The sequence below is a fragment of the Vipera ursinii genome, assembly GCF_947247035.1.
Source record: "Vipera ursinii genome assembly, chromosome: 7".
NCBI lineage: Eukaryota > Metazoa > Chordata > Lepidosauria > Squamata > Viperidae > Vipera > Vipera ursinii.
Genome location: NC_139521.1, coordinates 73,285,379 through 73,312,356, shown reverse-complemented (window position 1 = coordinate 73,312,356; position 26,978 = coordinate 73,285,379). Strand labels below are relative to the sequence as shown.

The following is a 26,978-nucleotide window of genomic DNA, read 5'->3' as shown; positions in this document are numbered from 1 at the left end:
ATAATAATAATTATAAACAACTTTGCAAAATACATCAAGAAATTGCAGCTTCCTGCAATAACTCCAGCAAAGCTACAAAAAACTGCGCTACTCGGAACATCTTCCATTTTAAGGAGATACCTGGTTGATACCTAGGATGCTGGCAGCAAACCGTGTCAACTATTAGTGCCAGTCAATTTGAGTGTTCAGTTGACTGAGTTTCATCTTTTATGAATAAAAGCATAATAATAATAATAATAATAATAATAATAATAATAATAATAATAATAATAAGAAGAAGAAGAAGAAGAAGAAGAAGAAGAAGAAGAAGAAGAAGAAGAAGAAGAAGAAGAAGAAGAAGAAGAAGAAGTTGGAAGGGACCTTGGAGGTCATCTAGTCCAACACCCTGCTCAGGCAGGAAACCCTATACCATATATATTTAAATAAGGACTGTATTAATTTAAGGTTGGCAAAACAGAATATTATTGGAAGAAGAGGAAATCAAGTAAAGCTATTATACGGACTATAGAATTATAGAAATTAATTGTTATTGTTTTTTTAAACACTAACCCAGACAACACGATCTTTACCAAATATGAAGGTGTATGTTAAAAATCAATGAAACATATTTTAAAAAATAAATAAAAGTAAACACCCCAATGAAGAACCACTAAGATCACTCCACCATCAACTGCAGGGCAAGCCAACAGAATATCAAATGAGAACAAGCCCCATCTCTTACTAACACTGATGACGTTACCCAGTGGTGTCGTGAAATGTCTGCAACAAAACAACCCAGCTCAGAGAGCACCAAGGACCCCGCCATTTTCACTGCATTGTTTCTACTTGTATAAATAGGGCGTTTCTCTGTTCGGCCGCAACTATCTTCAGTTCAATGATGGAGCATCCTGCAAAGTTGATACTGCACCACTATCTTGTTGTTATTTTGACTCTGGTGCCCACCTCTTGTCCATTTATTCCCTTTCATAGAACTGGGATAGTTTGCCCTATGTAGAAGCCAAAGGGCCGTTGTTAGTAGTAGAACTTTTTTTTTTAAATTTTTCCCCCATCCTCTCTTGTCTTAAAAAAACAAAAAAAAAAAACCAGCACGTATCGTGTTGTAAGTCCCCCTCCCCCACTCCAAACAAAAAATGCTCTTCAGAAACCTGGTCTGCCATAGAAAAACACATTTCCCCAATTTATTATTTATCTTGTTTGGGGATTTTGATGCTATTCCAACCGGTGAGTGGCGAGCAAAAGCCACGAGCTCTTTACTTTTTCTGCCAACTTTCACCGAAGTTGCTTTTAGCTTAATCCTCTGCCTGTAGGGAAAAGAGCCTTAAGTTGTCCTTCACGGTCTAATGAGGGGTAGGCCATCGGCCACTTTTTCCAGTCCCCTTGTAGCTTCAAACGGTGACTAAACAAACTGGTCTAAGTCAAGGACTTACCTGTAATAGAATTGGAAGGGACCTTGGAGGTCATCTAGTCCAACCCCCTGCCCAGGCAGCAAATCCTATACCATTTTAGTCAGATGGTTGTCCAATCTCTTCTTAAAAATCTCCAGTATTGGAGCATTCACAACTTCTGGAGGCAGCTTGTTCCCCTACTTAATTCTCACCTTTAGGAAATTTCTCCCTATTTCTAGATTGCTTTTCTCCTTGATGACCATCCGTTGCTTCTTGTCCTGCCTTCAGGTGCTTTGGAGAATAGGTTGACACCCACACACACAGACACACATCTTTGGGGCAGCCCCTCAAATACTGGAAGACTGCTATCCTGTCACCCCTCGTCCTTCTTTTCATTAAACCAGACATACCCAATTCCAGCAACTGTTCTTCGTATCTTTGATCCTTCAGTCCCCTGAACATTTTTGTTGCTCTTCTCTGCACTCTTTCCAGAGTCTCAACCTCTTTTTTTTGTATTGTATTGTGTGACCAAAACTGGATACAGTAAGCTCCACTGTACACTATGGCTACTTTGGGAAGTTTATCCAGCTGGGAATAAAACTTCACACTTTAGCAGCATTGCTTCCTTCTGTGATTGTGACTGCCCATTTTAAAATACAAAAGTGTATGTGCCTTCACACTACGCATCTTTTGTGTGGCCCTGATGGCAGGTCTCCAAGCTTAAACATAATAATCGTGTGGCTCTGCCCACCAAAACAGCAGCAGTTAGTGGTGGAAATTGAGGACTAGGCTTAATGGAAACAGAAAGAGCTGGTTGTTCAGGATGAATAATTTCAGCTCAGGAATCAATAGCAACAAGAATCACCCTTTGGGGGGAATTAAAAACCTCTCAAATCAATTGCTTATTCTCAGCCCTAGAGCAGAGGTCCCCAACCTTTGTCAATCAGCAGACCGGATGAAAAGAGAGGGGGGAAGCATTTTATACGTGTGCATGCACGTGCGTGCGCATGAGGCCGCAAGCACGTGCACACCACAAACGGGTCAGGGCTAGCACCCGCGTGATACTCACTAGCCCTGCCCTGTTCTTGCGTGGCGCAGCACCCGTTTCCACGCCTTGCAGCACGGTGGCGGCCCTTTTTTGCACCCTGCGGCGCAGTGGTGCCCCGTTTTCACACCCTGTGACACGGCGGTGTGACTGAGTGGCTGTACGTGCCGGCATCTCGGGAAATACAGATTATTCCATCTCTTACTATGGGGGGTGAGTTATTACCCCCCGTAGATAGGGCTCGCAACTTGGGGGTCCTCCTAGATTCACAGCTCTCCTTAGAAGATCATATAGGAGCTGTGACTAGGGGGGGCCTTCGCCCAGGTTTGCCTGGTGCGCCAGTTGCGGCCCTATCTGGACCGGGATGCCTTGCGTACAGTCACTCATGTGCTCGTGACCTCTCGTTTGGACTACTGCAATGCTCTCTACATGGGGCTGCCCTTGAGGACCACTCGGAGGACCACTCGCAGAATGAGTTGTGTTGGGGGTCTCCCGATACTCCCATGTTACACCTCTGCTCCGCAAGCTGTATTGGCTTCCAGTTGCCCTCCGGGTGAGATTCAAGGTGCTGGTGATGACCTATAAAGCCCTACATGGCATGGGTCCGGATTACCTACGGCAGCACCTGCTGCCGGCGTCAACCTCCCTCTGTCCAGTGTGCTCCCACAGAGAGGGCCTCCTCAGGGTGCCTCCGATCAGAGAATGTCGACTGGTGGCCCCCAGGGGGAGAGCGTTCTCTGTGGGCGCGCCAGACCTGTGGAACCGCTTGCCGGTTGAGCTCCGGATGGCCCCCAACCTTCGCTCCTTCCGACGGGATCTAAAACCCTATTTATTTGAACAAGCCGGCCTGGTCTGATGGGTTCGGGGTTTGGGTTTGGGTTTTAACATAGCTTTTAACTACTGTATTATATCGGGCATAATTATTTAATCCTTTTTAACTTTTGTACTTTGTATTTTGATATTTATTGCTCTGTACACCGCCCTGAGTCCTTCGGGAGAAGGGCGGTATAAAAATTTAATAAATATAAATATATTTTCATGCCATAAGGAGCAGCGGCAGCCCGTTTTTGCGCCCTGTGGCACGGCATCCTGGTTTTGCACCCTGTGGCCACAGCACTAGCGCAAGTGAGGGGGGGTGCGTGCACACACGCGTACACTGACCAGCCTTTTCCAGCAGACCGCGCCCCACAGGTTGGGGACCCCTTCCCTAGAGAATTAAACCTGAAGAATAATAGTCTTTGTCTCTGTGTGCTTGCAACTGGGATTGTTGTATTTAACCAGCATGTCTTCTCCTTTCTGGAACCTGAGAAATATTAAGAGCATCTTCAGCCAGCATCCCTGATGACAGTTTACCCAGCCACAAATTGGCACCAAAGGAGTCGATATAATATTTTTTGGTTGAGTGAATGGATGGTCCCATTTCTGACACGTCTTTCCTTTATAGGGTTTCTTGTAGACGTGACAAAGCCCCGTGAACATGAACCGAGGGTGAAGTTAAGAGAAAACGTATCGGGGATTTCAACAGCAAATCTATTATATTTATTACTTATTTTATTTCAAAGTAATTCGTTTTAATAATACATTACGTTGATACATTATATATTTATAAGCAGAATAAAATAAATTATGTATTTATAAGTAAAATAAATGGTTACTTATTGAAGGAACAGGGGTTGGTTCTTTCAAAAGGTCTACCAAATCTGGGTGCCCTCAGTCCAGCTGAGAGGCAGAGCTAAGCTTCAATAGATGACCTTTAGCTGCATTGGGATTGTATTTCCCGGTTCCAGCTTCTGAAACCTGCAGACTCAAATGAGGTTGACAATAAGGAAAGGCTATAATATTAAGGGGAATAAATCAGATTCCTTAATAATCAAGTTTGCTTCAGGTCATGCTGGATTCCTGCTGACTTAATAGGCGAACATAGTAGGTTAATTGTCCTCACTGTTAGGAAGTTTCTCCTTAATTCCAGGTTGCTTCTCTCTTTGGTTAATTTCCAACCATTGTTTCTTATCCTGCCCTCTGGTGCTTTGGAGAATAACGTGACCCTCTCTTCTTTGTGGCAGCCCCTCAAATACTGGAAGACTGCTATCATGTCACCCCTATTTCTTCTTTTCCTTAGACTAGCCAAACCCAAGTCCTGCAGCCGTTCTTCGTATGTTTTAGCCTCCAGGCCTTTGATCACCTTAGTTGCTCTTCTCTGAACTTTTTCCAAAGTCTCAACATCTTTTTTGTAGTATGGTGACCAAAATTGGCTGCAGTATTCCAGGTGTGGCCTCACCAGGGTTTTATAAAGCGGCACTAATACGTGGCGTGATCTTGATTCTGCGGCTCTGTTTATACAACCCAGGACTGTATTAGCTCTTTTTGGCTGCTGCTGCACGCGGCTGGCTGATAATCAAGTGATTTAGAGAGGCATTGAGGCCACCTGAAGAAAAATCTGTGTCCTCAGGGTCACTGTTGTGATTCAGGGTCAGCCTGTGGGTTCAGCAGTTGGGTCGGACTACTCAGAGGAGGAGGGGGTGTTGAAGAGCTTGCTGAGGGGGTTGAAGATCTTGCTGATGATAGCCCTCAGCCAGGCCCCTCCCACTTGGTCACCACGGAGACCCAGCTGTGTGAGCCTGACACTGTGGATAAAGATGACCCACAGCTGGCCCTGTTCAAGGACGCCCGACGCAGGAGGCAGTCAAGTAAGAGTAAACAGAGGAAGGCAATGGGGCTTCTCAGAAGGAGGCAGAGAGAAACCACGCCCTGAACTCTTTATAAGGGGAATGTGTGGGGAGGGCTGGTTTGCTGAAAGCAACCGCTCGGATAGTGTTTCAAAGCTCCTGTATCTTGGTTCGTGTCTTGTTTGTTTTTGTAGTAATAAATTTGGCAGACGTAATTCCAGCCTCTTGCCGTTTGTAAAGGGGTTGCCTTCTCTGCAGGGCCGGTAGCAGGCTGGTACAGAACAGTCACCTGAGTGGTGCAAAGGGGTGTGGAGCCTTCTTGGAACTGCTGAAAGGACTGTGTTGTAGACAGGAGATGGCTGATGTCGTATCCCTTCCCCTCTGTTGAGAGAGGGTTGTTCAGTTTTGACCTAGATGGAGTGTTGGACCCCTCTTTCAGAGAAAGAGAAAAACAAGGAAGTCCAGTTGCCTCCTTAAAAAAAACCCATAACTTTTATAGGCAGGATAATCCCTCTTTATTAAAATAAGGAAATGTGGGGTTACCCCAAAAGTAAGCTTTCGTACATTTATTATAGGCTACTCTAGATAATTTTATTGCAGTTAGGTAAAACCTAAAAGCAGGATATTGATATGCATTAGTGAAAATATATTGAGAATTCTTTTAATTGACTAGGTTACAATTGGAAATGTATTAATTTGATTAATTTGACTATGTTATAACGAAGGGAAACGGAGAGGGAATTTTCGTTGATGTAACCAGAGCTATGTACAAATAACTTGTTGTTTGATATTGTTTACTTTCGATTACCCAACCACCATATTGCTTCACAAATATTTGAATGTAAATAGAATAATAATAATAATAATAATAATAATAATAATAATAATAATAATAATAATAATAATAATAATAATAATAATAATGCATCTTTGGGACAAGTATGACCTGGATGACTCAGAAACTCCATAGACAGACAGCTGTTGTGATTCAGTGTCAGCTTGTGATACCGGCAGCTGAGTCTGATGATTCTGAAGAGGAGGAGGAAGAGGGGTTTGGAGAGCCTTTGGTGTCAGAGGGAGGCTGTGATGCACTGCAGGACTCTCAGCCTAGCCCAGGGGTCGGCAACCTAAAAAAGAAAAAGAGCCACTGGGAACTGGTTCCATCACAAATTAAAAAAAGAGGGAGCCGCGTGCGTGTGTCCATGCACGCGCATGCGCAAAAAGGTTTTTTGCGCATGCGCGGACGCACGCGGCTGCCATTTTTTAAAAAATGAGATGGAACCGGTTCCCGGTTGCCCGATGGCGACGGCCCGTCTGCAAAGCTGCCGCTTTCGGCAGCTTTGCAGACGGGCCGTGGCAGCTTCCTCAAAGAGCGGCGCCCCTGCCCATTCCGAGAGGTGCGCGCGCACCTCTCCGAACGACCGGAGTTGCGCGCGCACCTCCCCAAACCTTTGGAGAGGTGCGCGCGTACCTCCGCGCGAATGGGCAGCGGTGCCGCTCTTTCAGGAAGCCCGCCGCGGCCCGTCTGTGAAGCTGCCGAAAGCGGCAGCTTAGCAGACGGGCCGCGGCAGCTTCCGCAAAGAGCGGCGCCCCTGCCCATTCCGGTGCCGCTCTTTCAGGAAGCTGCCGAGCGGCGCCGCTGCCCCTTCGCACGGAGGTACGCGCGCACCTCCCCAAAGGTTTGGGGAGGTGCGCGCGCAACTCCGGTCATTCGGAGAGGTGCGCGCGCACCTCTCGGAATGGGCAGCGGTGCCGCTCTTTCAGGAAGCCCGCCGCGGCCCGTCTGTGAAGCTGCCGAAAGCGGCAGCTTAGCAGACGGGCCGCGGCAGCTTCCGCAAAGAGCGGCGCCCCTGCCCATTCCGAGAGGTGCGCGCGCACCTCTCCGAACGACCGGAGTTGCGCGCGCACCTCCCCAAACCTTTGGGGAGGTGCGCGTGTACCTCCGTGCGAAGGGGCAGCGGCGCCGCTTGGCAGCTTCCTGAAAGAGCGGCACCGCTGCCCGTTCGCGCGGAGGTACGCGCGCACCTCCCCAAAGGTTTGGGGAGGTGCGCGCGCACCTCCGGTCATTCGGAGAGGTGCGCGCGCACCTCTCGGAATGGGCAGGGGCGCCGCTCTTTGCGGAAGCTGCCGCGGCCCGTCTGCTAAGCTGCCGCTTTCGGCAGCTTCACAGACGGGCCGCGGCGGGCTTCCTGAAAGAGCGGCACCGCTGCCCATTCGCGCGGAGGTACGCGCGCACCTCTCCAAAGGTTTGGGGAGGTGCGTGCGCACCTCCGCCCATTCGGGGAGGTGCGCGTGCACCTCTCCAAACGGGCGGTGCCACTCTCCATTTGGAGAGGTGCGCGTGCACCACTGCCCGTTGGAAGAGGTGCGCGCGCACCGGGCGGCTGGGAGCCGCAAGAGACGGCTCAAAGAGCCGCATGCGGCTCCGGAGCCGCAGGTTGCCGACCTGTGGCCTAGCCCCTCCCATCATGTTCCTCATCAGACTCAGCCGTGTGAGCACGAGGTATTGGACGTAGATGATTCACAGCTGAATCTATTCAGGGACACTAGGAGCAGGAGGCAATCCAGCAGAGCAGAACAGAGGAAGGCAATGAGGCAACTCGGTGACAGGAGGAGAAGGCAATGAGAAGCCACGCCTTGGGACTGCTGATAAAAGGGGAAGGTGTGGGAGGTTCTGGTTGCTGAAGGCAACCATTTGAAGATCTTCTGCTAGAGTCCTGGTCTGTTATTCCTGTTTAACTCTTGTTTGAACTTTTGATTTCTTTGTAAATAAATTTGGTTGGGTTTTTCCAGCCTGTTGACTGTAAAAAGGGGTTGTCCCTGACATTCAAACAGGGCCGGTCGTAGGCTGGAACAGAACAACAGCCAACCCTAACTTATAATAATAATTAAAAAAGCATCTTTGGGACAAGTATGACCTGGATGACTGAAAAACTCCATAGACAAACAGACAGTTTATCTGATGGACTAGCCTCACAAATGTTCAGATGCATAAACCAGATATTCACGGCAGTATGCAGGAGATTTTAAGCAGGTGGCAACTGCCTATGGAGTGGGCAAGCGAACTGAATAGTGCACCCAAGAACAGGGAAGGGTATATGGCCCATGTGCCACCTTGACCGCTCTCTTCGTGGAAGAGCACAAGTTCCAGAGGTCTCATGTGCAATTAACAGCAACTCAAGAAAGATTTCCCGGCTGCACCGATTTCTAATTAAGTACAAATTGGAACCAACCAAATGCACAAAGTGCGCGAGAGGGAATTTTTGCAGGAATTAAAGAGATAAATAAATTGGACGTTTTATTTTTTATTTCCCCCCCCCCAGAAACCCCAGATCCAGGGGGAAAAAAGAATGTTAAGTGAACGTCAGGGAGGGTCAGAAAAGGCAGCATTTCAGAAGCCCCTGGGCAGGTAATTCTTGAACTGAGCCCACATTTACGTTGCTAAGCGAGGCCGTTGCTAAGCGAGTTTCACCTCATTTTACGACCTCGCTTGCCACGGTCGTTAAGCGAATAGCTGCAGTTCTTAAGTTAGCGGCACGGTTGTTAAGTGAATTTGGCTTCTTCCCCATTGACTTGGCTGGTCAGAAGGTCGCAAAAAGGGGGTCACATCACACACACACACACACACACACACCCCAGAACTCTGCGACCGTCATAAATATGAGTCAGTTGACAAGCGTCTGAATTTGGATCAGGTGAGAAAAACGGTCATCAGTCACGTTTTTTGCAGTGCCGTTGTCCCTTCGAACAGTCACTAAATGTGAACTGTTCTAAGGCGACGACTTGTTGTGATTCAGGGTCAGCCTGTGGGTTCGGCAGTTGGGTCGGACGACTCAGAGGAGGAGGAGGAGGGGGGTGTTGAAGAGCTTGCTGAGGGGGTTGGACAGCTTGATGAGAGCCTTCAGCCAGGCCCCTCTCATCTGGTCATGACGTAGACCCAGCTGTGTGAGCCTGACAGCGTGGATGAAGATGAGCCACAGCTGGCCCTGTTCAAGGACGCCCGACGCAGGAGGCAGTCAATCAGGAGTAAACAGAGGAAGGCAATGGGGCTCCTCGGAAGGAGGCAGAGAGAAGCCACGCCCTGAACTGTAAGGGGGAATGCGTGGGAGGGCTGGTTTGCTGAAGGCAACCGCTTGAAGAGCTCCTGTTTCTTGGTTCGTTTCTTGTTCTATTTGTTTTTGTAGCAATAAATTTGGCAGGCGTAATTCCAGCCTCTTGCCTTCTTGTAAAAGGGGTTGTCCCTGCCTTTTCTCCAGGGCCGGTAGCAGGCTGGTACAGAACAGGACTACCCATTGGCCATTTTAGATAAAAGAGAAGAACTGCCTAATTCTGGGAAAATGCATTTGAGAGAGCTCTTTGTCGGGCATAAAATTCATTGTGTGTGGGGGGGATTTTTTCAGCTGAAATGAGGGCTTCTGTGACAAGGGGGGGGAAGTCTTTGTGGAAGGACAAGGTTCTTCCTGAAGGCGGTGGAATTGTCAAGTGGAAGACGGCGCTAAACGTAAACAGAAAAGATCCAGCTTTGAACAAATGATTTCTTTGGATTTAGCTGCTGTACTGTTAGGAGATTGTACAAGAAAGCAGCCTCAAATCATCACCAAGCCAGAACAGAATGTTAAAGTGAATTATGTTGGGAAGGCTTCATGGAGCACAATCGTTTGCTGAGATGAGCAGCTGTAGGAATTGAAGGGAGGGAGGGAGGGAGGAAGGAAGAGGGAGCAAGGGAAGGAGGGAGGGAAGGAAGGAAGGAAGACATCTGCAAGGTGGACAGCAGAAACCAACTGTGATCAGAGGTCATCGTATAAGGAAGGAAGGAAGGAAGGAAGGAAGGAAGGAAGGAAGGAAGGAAGGAAGGAAGGAAGGAAGGAAGGAAGGAAGAGCAAGGGAGGGAGGGAGGGAAGGAAGGAAGGATCTGCAAGGTGGACAGCAGAAACCAACTGTGATCAGAGGTCATCACATAGGGAAGGAAGGAAGGAAGGAAGGAAGGAAGGAAGGAAGGAAGGAAGGAAGGAAGGAAGGAAGGAAGGAAGGAAGGAAATAAGGAGGGAGGGAGGAAAGGAAGGAAGACATCTGCAAGGTGGATACCAGAAACCAACTGTGATCAGAGGTCATCACGGAAGGAAGGAAGGAAGGAAGGAAGGAAGGAAGGAAGGAAGGAAGGAAGGAAGGAAGGAAGGAAGAAAGGAAGGGGGAGGGATAAAGGGAAGGAAGGAAGGCAGAAAGGAAGGGGGAGGGATAAAGGGAAGGAAGGAAGGAAGGAAGGAAGGAAGGAAGGAAGGAAGGAAGGAAGGAAGGAAGGAAGGGGGAGGGATAAAGGGAAGGAAGGAAGGAAGAGCAAGGGAGGGAGGGAGGGAAGGAAGGATCTGCAAGGTGGACAGCAGAAAGCAACTGTGATCAGAGGTCATCAGGGAAGGAAGGAAGGAAGGAAGGAAGGAAGGAAGGAAGGAAGGAAGGAAGGAAGGAAGGAAGGAAGGAAAGGAAAGGAAATAAGGAGGGAGGGAGGGAAGGAAGGAAGACATCTGCAAGGTGGATACCAGAAACCAACTGTGATCAGAGGTCATCACATAAGGAAGGAAGGAAGGAAGGAAGGAAGGAAGGAAGGAAGGAAGGAAGGAAGGAAGGGGGAGGGATAAAGGGAAGGAAGGAAGGAAGTCATCTGCAAGATGGGACAGGAGAAACCTTTTCAAGACAGCCGACCGACAGTGATCAGAGCTCACCACAACCGATCGAATAACTTCTACCATCAAATATACTACACTGGTAAGACCACATCTGGAATACCGCATCCAGTTTTGGTCAACACAATACAAGAAAGACGTTGAGGCTCTAGAAAGAGTGCAGAGAAGAGCAAGAAAGATGATTTGGAGGCTGGAGGCTAAAAGACATGAAGAGCAGCTGTAGAAACTGGGTCTGTCTAGTCTGACGAAGAGAAGGACTAGGGGTGACATGACAGCAGTCTTCCAATACTTGGGGGGCCGTCACAGAGAAGGGGGGGTGTCAGTCTAACACGGATGATGTTCCCTAGATGGGGAATGAAATGGCTGCAAGAAAATAATTAAGCTCAGAGATAGAGACACCAAAAGGCCCGGGGGGGTAGGGACAGAAAAATGGGGGAGAAACGGGGGTGTGTTGTTTGTTTGTTTCCAAAGTCGTTTGGAAAAAATGAAAAAAACCTGTTTTTCCCCCCAATTTCCTCCATTTTTAGAGACCACCAAGGACTCCACATCTAACATTCCCTAATTAGGTAGTCCCCTAATTAAGGAGTTCCCTAATCAAGGAACTACCAAAGTGAAAACCCTAAGTTCCAGCAGAAATGTCAAGGAAAGCCACTTGTATGCAAAGGGTGAACAAACCCCATTCCCTTCTAGCACTGATGATGTTGCCTAGTTGGGTCGTGAAACGTCGGACCCCCACCTAGCATATACTCTTAAATGCAATATTCAGGCTCTGAAAAGAATTACCTCAGTGAAGCTTCCTTTGGCATTTCATGCTTACGTTTTCAGGATTTCTCGTGCCTTACCAGCAGCACCAACAATGTAGATTTGCTTAGCCATTAACATTTTAACATTCAAATTACATCTCTGTTTCTCTCTCTCTCTCTCTCTCTCTCTCTCTCTCTCTCTGTTTCTTTGTGTGTTTTCCTCATCCGAATGAAAATGTCGCGACTTGCACTTAATCGTTCTGCGTCGCATTAACATAAGAACCACTGTACCTAAAAATAGGGATATTAGCATGAGGCTTAAATATACATTGCTCTTAGATATCATGCGACAATTAACAATTTGCAAAGAGCAAAGGTCAGGGTAAAAGAGAAATGTAACGTGTGTGTGTGTGTGTGTGTGTATTTAGATATATATATATATATATATACATATATATAGTGGGGACGCGGTGGCTCAGTGGGTTAGGACGCTGAGCTTGTCGATCGGAAGGTCGGCAGTTTGGCGGGTCGAATCCCAAGTGCCGCGTAACAGAGTGAGCGCCTGTTACTCGTCCCAGCTTCTGCCAACCTAGCAGTTCGAAAGCACGTAAAAATGCAAGTAGAAAAATAGGGACCACTCCGGTGGGAAGGTAACAGCGTTCCGTGCGCCTTTGGCATCTGACCATGGAGACGTCCTCGGACAAGCGCTGGCTCTTCGGCTTTGAAACGGAGATGAGCACCGGCTCCTAGAGTCGGAAACGACTAGCACACATGTGCGGGGGAACCTTTACCTTTACATATACATATACATATACATATACATATACATATACATATACATATACATATATATATATATATATATATATATATATATGTATACACACATACACATATGTAACTTGTATATATATATTTGTGTGTGTGTATATGTGTTTGCGCGTGTGTGTGTATACATATATCTGTGTATGTATACATATATCGTATATGTGTGTGTATATATATACACATATCTATCTATCTATATCTATATCTATATCTATCTACATCTATATGTGTGTGTATACATATATATGTTTGTGCGTATATATATACTGTATAAGGAATTACAGGTAAGGCCTCGAATTACAGGTGACTGTTCGAAGTGACAACAGCAGTGAAGCAAGTGACTTATAACTGTTTTTTTCACACACACACACAACTGTTGCAGCTTCCCTCTGGTCCCGTGATCCAAATTCAGACACTTGGCAACTGGTTCCTATTTATGACGATCACAGTCTCCCAGAGAAACAGGGCTAACAATATTATTATTATTATTTTCATTTGGGACCTTGGTCAGATTGCCGAGTTGAGGCTGGGTGCCGGAATCAACTGATTCCTGGTAAATAAACGCACAAAAGTTACTACAGTTCATCCTTGATTTATGACCACGATTGACGCCAAAATTTCCACTGCTAAGCAAGGCAGTTGTTAAGTGAATTCTGCCCCATTGTATGACCGTTTTGCCACAGTTGGGAAGTGAATCACTGCAGTTGTTTAGTTGTGAAGTTGAATCATGCAGTCATTAAGTGAATCTGACCTCAGCCATTGATTTTGCTCGTGAAAAGCAAGCTGCAAATTGTGATCCCATCACCATGAGACACTGCAACCGTCATATAATACATGCCAGTTGCCAAGGGCCCGAATTTTGATCATGTGACATCACATGGGGATGCTGGAACGGACGTAAGGGGGGAAACAGGTCATAAGTCACTTTTTTCACGCCATGGTAACTTAGAATTGTAGGTTACGTAGGCTTATTAAACCTGAAAGTGAAATTACCAAGAATATTCAAACAATAACCGACAGCATTCATTATTAATATTTATTTTATATAGCTATCACATGTATGCTGGAAGGAAGGAAGGAAGGAAGGAAGGAAGGAAGGAAGGAAGGAAGGAAGGAAGGAAGGAAGGAAGGAAGGAGAAGGTAGAAAAGGAAGGAAGGAGAAAAAGAGGAAGGAAGAAGAGAAGGAAAAAGGAAGGAAGGAAAATAAAGGATTATTTCTTATTTTCATTTTGTGCCAAAAAGTGAGTTTCTGAAAATATTTCTTAAGTTACGCTTATTAGAATTATGAAAATTGCAGTGAGTGCATCTAGTGAGCGGATCGGTGTGTCATTTGCTTGTTTAAGTGTCATAAGAAAACTCTTCTGATCAGAGAGCTTTGAAATTGAAAGGAAGGGAGCACAATTATATATAAATGGCTTTATGTATTTACGAGCTAATAATGCTCTTCTGGGGGTGGGGGGGAAACCACCCCAGCCATCTCGCTTTCGCGAGTTAAACAGAAAGTCTCTGAGGACCGTGATAATAATGTGAGACCTCATCAGTGATATTATCCCCACTGCATCCCTTCATCAGTAGGCCACACGCTTCGGTTGGTACTCAGTGGAAAATTCGCACGGTTCTCTTCGCCCTGTGATGATGATTGAACCTGACATCTAGAAAAAAGGCAGATTTTAGAGATCCTATAATTTAGTGATGTGCGTTCTCTATAAATCTATATTTAACGTTGCAGCAAGCTATAAACCCTGGATGATATCACTCTACTTTGCTCGTAATCCGGATGCTCCTTGCTCCTCTTCTGTTTTCAAATATTCACAGGCCTAAAGATATTTGCCCAGCTAGTAGGGCTGTATTGCTATTATCCTTCTCAAGCTTCTCATTTCTCATCTTTCCTATTGGCATCTTATGATTTATTTATTTTATTTATTTATTTATTCGGTTTATATACCGCCCTATTCCCAAAGGACTCAGGGCGGTTTACAAGGCAAAATTTAAAAACAATCCAATATAAAATTAAAATAAAATTAAATTAAGTCTAGCCGCAAAAATTAAATCACAATTTAAAAACATTAATCCCCTCAGTCCAGACCAGATAGCTCAAAGAGCCAGGTTTTTAGGTCCCGGTGAAATGAACGAAGGTCGGGGGCAGTCCGGAGTTCCGTTGGCAGTTGATTCCATCACTTGTTGTTTTATCTTATGATTGATTGTAACTATGATTTATTTTTATTTTTAATTCCATTTATATCCCGCCCTTCTCCGAAGACTCAGGGCGGCTTACAAGCTTAGCAGTAGCCTTCATTCTATGTATATGCCTGCTTATTAGGGCTTTCACACACACCCCAAGCGGCATTATTACAAAGTCAGCTTAATTGCCCCCAACAATCTGGGTCCTCATTTTACCTACCTGGGAAGGATGGAAGGCTGAGTCAACCTTGAGCCTGGTGGGACTCGAACCTGCACTAATTGCAGGCAGCTGGTGTTACTTAAGGAGGCATTAGCCCACTGCTCCACCAAGGCCTATGACTGATCACTTTGTTGTTATATGTGCAGTGAGAGCTTATGCACCGGAAATACTTTGTGTGTGTGTGTCCAATCATACTTGGCCAATAAAGAATTCTCTTCTGTTCTCTTCTGTTCTGTTCTCTTCTCTTCCCTTCCCTTCCCTTCCCTTCCCTTCTCATCTATTCTATTCTATTCTATTCTATTCTATTCTATTCTATTCTATTCTATTCTATTCTATTCTATTCTATTCTATTCTATTCTATTCTATTCCATCCCTATATTCTATTCTATTCTATTCTATTCTATTCTATTCTATTCTATTCTATTCTATTCTATTCTATTCTATTCTATTCTATTCTATTCTAATTCTATTCTATTCTATTCTATCTATTCTACCTATTCTATTCTATTCTATTCTATTCTATTCTATTCTATTCTATTCTATTCTATTCTATTCTATTCTATTCCATCCCTATATTCTATTCTATTCTATTCTATTCTATTCTATTCTATTCTATTCTATTCTATTCTATTCTATTCTATTCTATTCTATTCTATTCTATTCCATCCCTATATTCTATTCTATTCTATTCTATTCTATTCTATTCTATTCTATTCTATTCTATTCTATTCTATTCTATTCTATTCTATTCCATCCCTATATTCTATTCTATTATTCTATTCTATTCTATTCTATTCTATTCTATTCTATTCTATTCTATTCTATTCTATTCTATTCTATTCTATCCTATCCTATCCTATCCTATCCTATCCTATCCTATCCTATCCTATTCTATCTCCCCTTCCCTTCTCATCTCTTCTCTTCTCTTCCTGTGGGAATTAGGGGTTTAGCAGAGTGAGGACTTGAGGGACTATTTTGTATCTAATTGTTTTGGCATGCAATTTCCTATAGCGGTGAGACGTTTATGTCCAGGATGTGAGGGGTCTGTAGTTATTTTCTCAGCCAGTAATGCTACCAGAAGAGATCAGATCAGATCAGATTAGATTGGATTAGATTAGATTAGATAACCTTTATTGTCATGTGCACAACAGCCAACATTAGCAATGAAATTTAGTTGCTTGCTCTGTAGTGTATACATGCATAACACACATTTAAAACATACTTTATACAACATATGTGTAGACCTACACCCTAACATATAAGTAACATATAAATATTAATCACTGTCCATCTTGAATATATAATGGAAGGAGGAAGCCTGAGAATTCACAAGGTTGATGCTGTATGGAATGAAACTGTGGCTGAATCTGGATGTTCTGCTTCGGGTACCACGAAGCCCCCTCCTCCCAGAAGGGAACAAGGAAAACAGGTCATCAAGAGGGTGTGTAGTGTCCCAGATACTCTTACGGTGCAACGCTTCTGTGCCACGTCCTAGATGGAGGGGAGGGAACTGCCAATAATCTTTTCTGCCGTCCTCACCACTCACTGCACCGCCTTCCGGTCTGAAGCAGGGATGCTTCCAAACCAGACCGTGATGCTTTATGACAGGATGCTCTCAGTCGTCTCCCTGTAGAAAGTGGTGAGGACAGGGAAAGAAAGATGCGCTTTTCTCATGCAACGCAGAAAATGCAGGTGCTGCTGTGCCCGCTTCACCAGTTTCTCGCTGTTGAGCGACCAAGCCAGCCTACTCCTTAGCTGCACACCCAGGAATTTGATGCTGGCAACCGTCTCCACAGGTGAATCATTAATGCACAGAAGAGTGTGGCTGTGCCTGCCTTTTCTGAAATCGACAATGATCTCTTTGGGTTTTTTTTTTGGTATTTAAAACTAGGCTCTTTTCCTTACACCAGTTCACCAAACCCTCAACCTCCTTGCGGTAAGCACCCTCATTGTGTGGTCACGAATAAGGCCCACTACTCTTGTATCATCTGCGAACTTCACAATAAGGTTGGTGGGAAATATTTATAGGCCAGGGGTCCCCAACCCCAGGGCTGCACCCACTACCGGGCCACGCAAGTGGCTGGCTGGATCACTTGGTGGCCCATTTCCACTTTTCCGCAAAGGCTGGGGGCTGCTGTTGCGGGCCCTTTAATTCTGCATTCTGCGTCTGACTTAAAGCATCTGATTATTATTTTTTTCTTCCCCTTCTGCCTCTGCATTATGATTACTATTTGCTTGTAGCCTTGGGTCATTTTAACGGAAAGGAGCAATGTTGTTTGATGTATGCAAAACAGCAGCGGACTAGCAAACGTAGGAGACCAGCTTCAGGGGGGCATCTGAAAGAGCCATTTCTGACCCCCCACCACACCTGCTCCCAGGCTGTTAGCAAAGCAGCCAATTCATTCGTCTTCTTCCCCTTCCGATAAAAATCAGATTTCGCGTGTTGAAGTTATTATTATTTTTTTTTAAAAAAAGGCTAGGCTAGGCTAGGCTAGGGCATATCCTGAAGGCCCCTTTTGTAAACCAGAGTAAGGGGTTGTTTATTTCCCTGGGATCCTGACCCATTGAGTCCTTGATAACGTGGAAGCAAAATTGGGGCTGGGGGCTCCTCCAACAGATGGGCCCGTAATTATATCGCATCGCACAACTGGAAACGGGAACAGATTAATGCCACAAGCGAAGACCAAAAGAAATGGGGAGAAAGAGGGCTGTTTGAACTTATTCATGAATAATTTCCAGCCGGTACTGTAGCAGAGCCGCGGGGCAAAATAAATAAAACCAAAGCAGAATATTCATTTCCGTCCGTGTTCTTGTTCAAAGAATTAAGAGTTTCAGAGTCAGGAACCTCTGCGGTGATCCAAGTCCAGTCTGGTTCGATTCTGATAAATATTTTGTGCGCAACCTTTGCTGATGTGGTTTGTGGGTTGGCTGGTTCATTCGTTTCTTAGCTACCTTGGGATGGAAAGTGTAGAAGCCACGACCCTCTTCTCGTGAATCTCATCTTCTGAGAAAGGACCGTGAGGCAGACAGAGGGAAGATTTTAGAAAGAGAATAGAATAGAATAGAATAGAATAGAATAGAATAGAATAGAATAGAATAGAATAGAATAGAATAGAATAGAATAGAATATGGGAAATAATAAGAATAGAATAGAATAGAATAGAATAGAATAGAATAGAATAGAATAGAATAGAATAGAATAGAATAGAATAGAATGGAATGGAATGGAATGGAATGGAATGGAATGGAATGGAATGGAATGGAATGGAATGGAATGGAATAGAATAGAATAGAATAGAATAGAATAGAATAGAATAGAATAGAATAGAATAGAATAGAATAGAATAGAACAGAATAGAATAGAATAGAAATAAAGAATAGAATAAATATTGGACAATAGAATAGAATAGAATAGAATAGAATAGAATAGAATAGAATAGAATAGAATAGAATAGAATAGAATAGAATAGAATAGAATAGAATAGAATAGAATAGAATATGGGAAATAATAAGAATAGAATAGAATAGAATATGGGAAATAATAAGAATAGAATAGAATAGAATAGAATAGAATAGAATAGAATAGAATAGAATAGAATATGGGAAATAATAAGAATAGAATAGAATAGAATAGAATAGAATAGAATAGAATAGAATAGAATGGAATGGAATGGAATGGAATGGAATGGAATAGAATAGAATAGAATAGAATAGAATAGAACAGAATAGAATAGAATAGAAATAAAGAATAGAATAAATATTGGACAATAGAATAGAATAGAATAGAATAGAATAGAATAGAATAGAATAGAATAGAATAGAATAGAATAGAATAGAATAGAATAGAATAGAATAGAATAGTTGCAGCATCTCCATGGTCACGTGATGAAAATTCAGAGGCTTGGCAACTGACTCATATTTATGACGGTTGCAGTCTCCCTCCGTCATATGATCCCCTTTGGCAACCTTCTGATAAGCAAAGTCATTGGGAAACGAGATTTATTTAATAACCGTGTTATTAACTTAACCGCTGCAGAGATTCACTTAAGAACCGTGACAAGAAAGGTCGTAAAATGGGGCAAAATTCACTTAACAACTGCCTTGCTTAGCCATGGAAATTGTGGATTCAGCTGTGGTCCTGGGTCAAGGACTACCTTGTAATAACCTTGTGTAATAACCTTTATTCACTAGGTTAGTTTTAACCTTGGATCGGGGAGTTCAGTTGATCCTTGCACACAGCCTTGCACCCAATTGGGCTGAATTGTGATTGTAAATTGAGGACTACTTGTACTATAGGCCCAGTACTCTTCAATATCTTTATCAATGACTTAGATGAGGGAATGGAAGGGAAACTCATCAAATTTGCAGATGACACTAAACTGGCAGGAACAGCCAACACCCCAGAAGACAAACTCAGGATTCCAAAAGATCTTGACAAACTTGAACAATGCGCCCTATCCAACAAAATAAGTTTTAATGTGGAGAAAAGCAAAGTTTTACCTTTAGGCAGAACAAACCAAACGTACAAGTACAGATTGTGCGAGACCTAGCTCAAAAACAGCCACGGTGAGAGGGACCTTGGAGTCCCAGTGGACGATCACTTGACTATGAGCCAGCAGCGTGTAGTAGCAGCAGCCAAAACAGCTAATACAATCCTGGTTTGTATAAACAGAGGCATAGAAGAATCAAGATCACGCGAAGTATTAGTACCGCTTTATAAAATTTTAATTTTAATTTAATTTATTAATATTTCTATACCGCCCTTCTCCCGAAGGACTCAGGGCGGTGTACAGAGCAAGAATAAAACACAGAGTTACAAAAATTAAAAGGTAATTAAATACATGCCGATAAAAACAGTTGGTACATTAATAAAAAACCCCAATAAAATGATAGTAAAAAACCCCACCAATCCCCCCTCAGGCCAGGCCGGCTTGTTCGTACAGGTATGTTTTCAGATCGCGGCGAAAGGAGCGAAGATTGGGCGCCGTCCGGAGCTCAACCGGTAGCTGATTCCATAGCTCCGGAGCGCCCACAGAGAAGGATCTCCCCCTGGGGGCCACCAATCTACATTCTCTGACCGGTGGCACCCTGAGGAGTCCCTCTCTGTGGGAACGCACAGGGCGAAGGGAAGTTGACGCCGGCAGCAGGTGATCCCTAAGGTACTCCGGACCCCTGCCATGTAGGGCTTTAAACACCATTACTAGTACCTTGAATCTCACCCGGAAGACAACTGGCAACCAATGCAGCTCACGGAGCAGAGGTGTGACATGGGAGTATCGGGAAACTCCCAACACAACTCTCGCGGCTGCATTCTGTGCCAGTTGGAGCTTCCGGGTGGTCCTCAAGGGCAGCCCCATGTAGAGAGCGTTGCAGTAGTCTAGTCGAGAGGTCACGAGCGTGTGAGTGACCGTGCATAGATCATCCCGGCTTAGATAGGGCCGCAACTGGCGCACCAGGCAAACCTGGGCGAAAGCCCCCCTAGTCACAGCTCCTATATGGTCTTCCAGGGTGAGCCGTGAATCTAGGAGGACTCCCAAGTTGCGAGCCCTATCTACGGGGGGTAATAATTCGCCCCCCATAGTGAGAGGTGGAACCCTAGTGAGACCACACCTGGAATACTGCAGCCAATTTTTGGTCACCATGTCACAAAAAAGATGTTGAGAGTTTGGAAAAAAAATTCAGAGAACAGCAACTAAGATGATCCAAGGCCTGGAGACTAAAAGATACGAAGAACGGCTGCAGGACTTGCGTTTGCCTAGTCTAAAGAAAAGAATAAATAGGGGAGACATGATAGCCGTATTCCAGTATTTGAGGGGCTGCCACAAAGAAGAGGGGGACACATTATTCTCCAAAGCACCAGAGGGCAGGACAAGAAACAATAGTAGGAAACTGATCAAAGAGAGAAGCAACCTGGAATTAAGGAGAAACTTCCTAATGGTGAGGACAATTAACCAGTGGAACAGCTTGCCACCAGAAATTTTGGGCACTCCATCACTGGAGGTTTTTAAGAAGAGACTAGACATTCACCTGTCTGAGATGGTATAGGTTCTCCTGTTTGAGCAGGGGGCTGGACTAGAAGATCTCCAGGGTCCCTTCCAGATTCTACTCTACTCTACTCTACTCTACCCTATCCTATCCTATCCTATCCTATCCTATCCTCTGTTCTATTATATATTCTGTTCTATTCTGTTCTGTTCTGTTCTATTCTTTCAGACAAATAGTTGCCCAATGTCTTCTTTAAAATCTCCAGTATTTAAGTTTTTTGAGTGGGGTGTGCGTGTGTGTGTGGGGTTGGACTAGAAGACCTCCAAGGTCCCTTCCAACTCCGCTGTTCTGCAAGGTGACTCTGGACAAGTAAAACAAAATGCCTCCACTTCACAGGTGAACCTTCAACGCTTGGTCCCGCACACTGCAGACCATTTTTCCCCCCACCAGTGACGCCATGGCTTCTTATAGCATTATCCCATCGTTGCTATGGTGAACCGTCACTAGTGAAGGCAGGATGCTATAAATCCCAGCGTGGCGGATGCTATATATCCCAGCGTGGAAACGGGCAGGTGGTCATATCCACTAACCCTCTGTGCAGTTTTAAAGGAGCACAAAGCACATCCGTGGAGAGTAAGGCTGTCATCTCCAATAACAGAAGCCATCAGCCTTTCGGTATTAGCCAGTGGGAAAGAGAAAAGGGCCGGTGCAGTTGCGCCCGTGCTTCGCTGGTGGGCTGCCTAGGAGGCATCTGGATGGCTTTTGCAGAAGCAGATGTGTGGAACAGCTGGATCTTTGGCTTTTAGGCTGAAGGCTTCAAATGTGAAGCTTTGTGCCTCGCAACCGTCAAAGCCTTGGCAAAAGGGAGAGCGGCAGCGATGCTAGCAGTGACTTCTTTGTTCAGAACCGCTGGCTTCTGCAAGCAGACAAGGTTTTGGGGAATAAAATATATATATATATATACGGGCTCAGCCGCAAACCATGTTTGCTTCCACCGCAATGAACGAGAGGGACAGAAGCAGCAAAGTGACACCAGTCACCTCCCGTGGATGGAATCAGGCGATTCTAAATCACAGGAGGAGCAACCTACAAGTGACAGGTGGTCCTTGACATAAGACCACAGCGGCGCCCAAAATTTTGGCTGCTGAGCAAGACAGTCGGTCACTGGCGTTAGCCCCGTTTTATGACCTTTCTCGCCACGGCGGTTAAGTGAATGGCTGCGGTTGTTAACTTACAAACACGGTTGTTAGGTGAATCTGGCTCCCCACCCCACCCCCAATTGACTTTGCTTGTCAGAAGGTCGTAAAAGGAGATCATGTGACTCCGGGGTGCTGCGACCGTCGTAAATATGAGTCAGTGGCCAAGCGTCTGAATTTTGATCATGCCAACCCCAGGGATGCTGCAACGGTCCTAAGTGTGAAAAGGGGTCATAAGTCTCTTTTTTTCAGTTGTAAGCTTTTAAAATTCACTTAACAACGGTGCCACTAACTCAGGGGTCTTCAAACCTGGCCCCTTTTATGACTTATGGACTTCAGCTCCCAGAATTCCTCAGCCAGGCACGCTGGCCGAGGAATTCTGGGAATTGAAGTCCACTCCTCTTAAAGTCTATATCAGGGGTCTTCAAACCTGGCCTTTTTATGACTTGTGGACTTCAACTTCTGGGAGTGGAAGTCCACAAGTCATAAAAGGGCCAAGTTTGAAGATCCCTGCACTAACTTAACAACTGCATGATTCACTTAACAACTATGGCAAAAAAGGTCATAAAATGGGTCAAAACTCACTTAACAACCGCCTTGCTTAGCAGCAGAAATTTGAGGACTACCTGTATTGTCTTAAGTTGCAAACTGTGGTTTATAAATGATTGTCGTGGGTTTACAAAAGCCATTTTGCAGCTTAGTGGAATATGGCTTTCTCAATTTGGTCTTCGCTTTGGAAAGGATAAGATATAACTTTTTTTAAAAAAAATAAATTCTCTATCCATCTTACTTCCTTTGCTTTGTCTTTATGGAGAAAACTATTCTGATTTGCTGATTCTGAAATTTACTCTGCCGCCCTTGAATTGCAGGTTGCCAATTTGGCTTGTTCCATTTCCAATAATGAAGAAGGTGTAAAATTAGTCCGGATGGCAGCAACCCAGATTGATAGCTTATGCCCACAGGTGAGTCTTTTTTATATATTATTTGGAGGGGAAGGGGAAATCTTTAGAAGTGTCTGCCATATTATTATCTGAAATGGTTAGGGTCTCCTGCTTGAGCAGGGGGTTGGACTAGAGGATCTCCAAGGTCCCTTCCAACTCTTCCCCCCCCCCCCGCTATCTTCTATGTTCTGTTCTCCAAAGCGCCTGAAGGCAGGACAAGAAGCAAAGGATGGAAACCAATCAAGGAGAAAAACAACCTAGAACTAAGGAGAAACTTCCTGACAGTTGGAACAATTAACCAGTGGAACAATTTACCTCCAGAAGTTTTGAATGCTCCAACACTGGAGGTTTTAGAAGAAGAGATTGGACAACCATTTGTCTGAATTTTTTTATTATTATTATTTTAATCCCATTTATATCCCGCCCTTCTCCGAAGACTCAGGGCGGCTTACAATCTAAGCACAAATCAATGTGCTTAGCAATAGCCTTCATTCTGTGTATATTTATTTTATTTATTTTATTTTATTTTAATTCCATTTATATCCCGCCCTTCTCCGAAGACTCAGGGCGGCTAACAAGCTTAGCAGTAGCCTTCATTCTATGTATCTGCCTGCTTATTAGGGCTTTTCACACACCCCCCAAGCGGCATTTTTACAAAGTCAGCTTATTGCCCCCAACAATCTGGGTCCTCATTTTACCTACCTCGGAAGGATGGAAGGCTGAGTCAACCTTGAGCCTGGTGGGACGCGAACCTGCACTAATTTGCAGGCAGCTGGTGTTACTTAAGGAGGCATTAGCCCACTGCTCCACCAAGGCTTTCATGCCTCAGCAGGGGTTCGACTAGAAGACCTCTAAGATCCCTTCCAACTCTGTCATTCTGTTGTTCCTAAAGAGCAAAATATGTTTCCTGTAGAAAATAACCAGAATCATATGATTTTTTTAGCTCTTCATTAGCATGCTTCTTTGTTTACAATGCCGCTTCGGTGTGATTGATGCTCTGCAGCTTTCACGTCTGCAACAGAACCCATAATAAAAACACAATAAAAATCAATAAAGACGTCAGTGCAGTACAGTGTTCACAGCACTGCGTTTTACTAAGGGCAACAATATTAATCAATTTTATTTACACCTACCGATAATTTATAGGCTACCTGACTTCCAGTGAAGCCAGGTGGCTTACAGTTAAAATAATAATAAGAAGAAGAAGAAGAAGAAGAAATTGATAAAAGAAAAAAAAATCATGTAAACAAGGAAAAAAAACACCAAACATCTAATTTGGGTTCAATTATTAACCTGTTCCCCAAATCTAGAAGAATAGTCAGATCTTCAGCAGCTTCCATCCAGGTCTCTAGAAAAATGTCATTCCAGAGGGCAGATGGCTGGCTGGCTGAGGGATTCTGGGAGTTGAAGTCCACAAGCCTTCAAGTGGCCTTGCCTTTGAGAAATGGATGTGCTGTTACTGCTGTTCACAAGAACCCTGTCCATCTTGTAGGTGATCAATGCAGCTCTCACCTTGGCTGCCCGACCTCAGAGCAAAGTGGCCCAAGACAATATGGATGTCTTCAAAGACCAGTGGGAGAAGCAGGTGCGAGTCCTCACCGAGGCCGTGGATGACATCACCTCTGTGGACGACTTCCTGTCCGTCTCAGGTATTTGGCTGGAAATATGGGTCACTGAATAGAGGAGCCATACAGAACATGGAAGGATGAGAGGGAAGTAGATAGCCAGGTTTTAAATCCATACCTGGCTGTAAAGCTCAGGAGATCATTTTGGCCCATGCCCTTTGTCTCACCCCAACGCAGGAATACATGTAGTCCACGACTTACGATGGGTTGCTTAGCGATAGTTCATAGTTATGACAGACACCCCCAAAAGGATGGGACCAGCTTATCTGAGGGACCATCTCTTGCCAGTCACATCCAGGGGCCCCACTAGAGCAGGGAGGCAAAGAAATGTGGTGGGTCCCATCTCCTAAGGAGGTATACCTGGCAGGACCCAAAAGAAAGGCCTTTTCCGTGGTGGCTCCCTCTTGTTGTGATTCCGTGCCAGCCTGTGATCCCGGCAGCTGAGTTTGGGGAATCAGAGAAGGAGGAGGAGGAGCAGGGGCCTGGGGAGCCATCAGAGTCGGAGGAAGGCTCTGATGAGTTACCAGACTTACAAAGTGAGGAAGAACCTGGCCCCTCCCCTCGTGGTCAAGCTGAAAGCCAGCTGGGCTGGGAGGCTGAGTCGGACTCGGAGGACTCACAGCTGGAAGACCTCAGAGACGCTGGTAAAGGCAGACAGGTCACACGAGCAGGTCAGAGGGAGGCAGTGGGGCGACTCCAGGGGAGAAGGAGAAAGCCGTGAGAAGCCACGCCTTGGGGGCTGCGTAACAAAAAGGGAATGTGTGGGCAGGGCTGGTTGCTGGAGGCAACCATTTGCAAAGAACTTCAGTGTCAAGAGATGATGGTCTGTTTATTTTGCCCGTGAGTTATTTCCTGTTTGACTCGTGCTCCGTTTTGCTTTTGGACAAGGTGTCCGTTGGAAAAGTGTTCTGTTGCTTGTGTTTTTCTGGGACAATTATCAGGTCTGTAAGTCAAAAAAAAAGGGTTTATTTTTCCAGTCTACCATTAAAAGAGGGGTTGTCTTTGTGAAGTAACAAGGACGTACGTAGGCTGGGACAGAACACCTTTCTCTGGAACATCATCCCTGAGAAGATTAGACTGGCCCCTGACTCTGACACTCTTGTGAAATGCCCTGAAGACGTGGTTCTGCCAGCGGGCCTGAGGAAACCCAGAGTAGGGAACCCAGAGTAGGATGGAGCTCATTAAATGGCTGGCATGAGTGTGTGTTGTCACCGGGATGAGTGGCTCTGTGTGTGTGTGTGTGTGTGTGTGTGTGTGTGTGTGTGTTTTATTTTTTCTGCTTTCTGTTTTTCTTATTTGTAAGCCGCCTAAAGTCGCGGCGAGCAAATAGGTGGTCCTTGACTTACAACAGTTCATTTAGTGACCGTTCAAAGTTACAACAGCACAGAGAAAAGCGATTTATGACCTTTTGCCCCCACACTTAAGACCATTGCAGCAATCCTCCAAGGTCATGTGATCAAAATGCATACACTGGGCCCCTGACTCATATTTATGATGGTCGCGGTATGTGTGTCACGTGATCCCCTTTTGCGACCTCCTGACAAACAAAGGCAAGGGGGTGTGTGTGGAAAGCTGGGTTTGCTTAGCATCCAGATTACTAAATTAGCACTTGCGTCGATTTGCTTAACAACTGCGGCAAGGGAGGCTGTAAAAGGGGGCGAAGCTGGCTTAACAGCTGCCTCGCTTAGCAGCACAAATTTCGGGCCCTGACTCAAACAACTGCAGCGTTTCGCTTAACAACTTTGGCAGGAAAGAAAGGTCGTGAAACGGGAGGAAATTCCTCTCTCTGGCTGAGGAACGGGAATTTTGCGATCGTAAGTCGAGGACCACCTGCCTCTTTGACGGAACCCCGTTTATGAATCTCCCCGGCTGTGTTTTGTTGCAGAAAATCACATCCTGGAGGATGTCAACAAATGTGTGATTGCGCTGCAAGAAGGTGACGTCGACACCTTGGACAGAACCGCCGGGGCGATTCGAGGCCGCGCCGCCCGGGTGATCCACATCATCAATGCCGAGATGGAAAATTACGAAGCCGGGGTTTACACCGAGAAAGTGTTGGAAGCAACAAAGCTGCTTTCTGAGACAGGTAAGTGGGTGGGTAACAAATGTACTCTGAATTGTGATTCAAAAGTTTTCGTTTTGTGACACCCGGATTAACTGGTAAAATAGGAAACAGTCTGCACTGGTCCTCTTCCCTTCATCTCCTCTCCTGATTTGGCCACAAGGTGCTAAAAATTTGTGTTTCCCTTAGGCCAGGGTAGGCAACCTCGGCTCTTTTATGACTCGTGGACTTCAACTCCCAGAATTCCTGAGCCAAGATGGCTCAGCTTGGAAGCCTCTCCCTTTCCCCTCAGCATGGCTGGCTCAGGAATTCTGGGAGTTGAAGTCCACAAGTCATAAAGCGGCCTACGCCTAGGCCAGGGGTAGGCAACCTCGGCTCTTTTATGACTCGTGGACTTCAACTCCCAGAATTCCTGAGCCAGCA

General features: G+C 45.2%; 1 protein-coding gene across 1 annotated transcript in view; it reads left to right on the top strand.

The window, feature by feature from the left end:
* Positions 1 to 22,838: 22,838 nt before the first annotated feature.
* Positions 22,839 to 26,978, top strand: part of CTNNA2 (catenin alpha 2) — a gene marked incomplete at its 3' end in the record, with an annotated part of 122,766 nt that continues 118,626 nt past the window's right edge. The window contains exons 1-3 of the mRNA XM_083367206.1: positions 22,839 to 22,889; positions 24,361 to 24,517; positions 26,379 to 26,579. Of these exons, the coding sequence (XP_083223332.1) occupies positions 22,854 to 22,889; positions 24,361 to 24,517; positions 26,379 to 26,579 (394 nt within the window). The 5' untranslated portion in view covers positions 22,839 to 22,853. The remainder of the gene's footprint in view (positions 22,890 to 24,360; positions 24,518 to 26,378; positions 26,580 to 26,978) is intronic.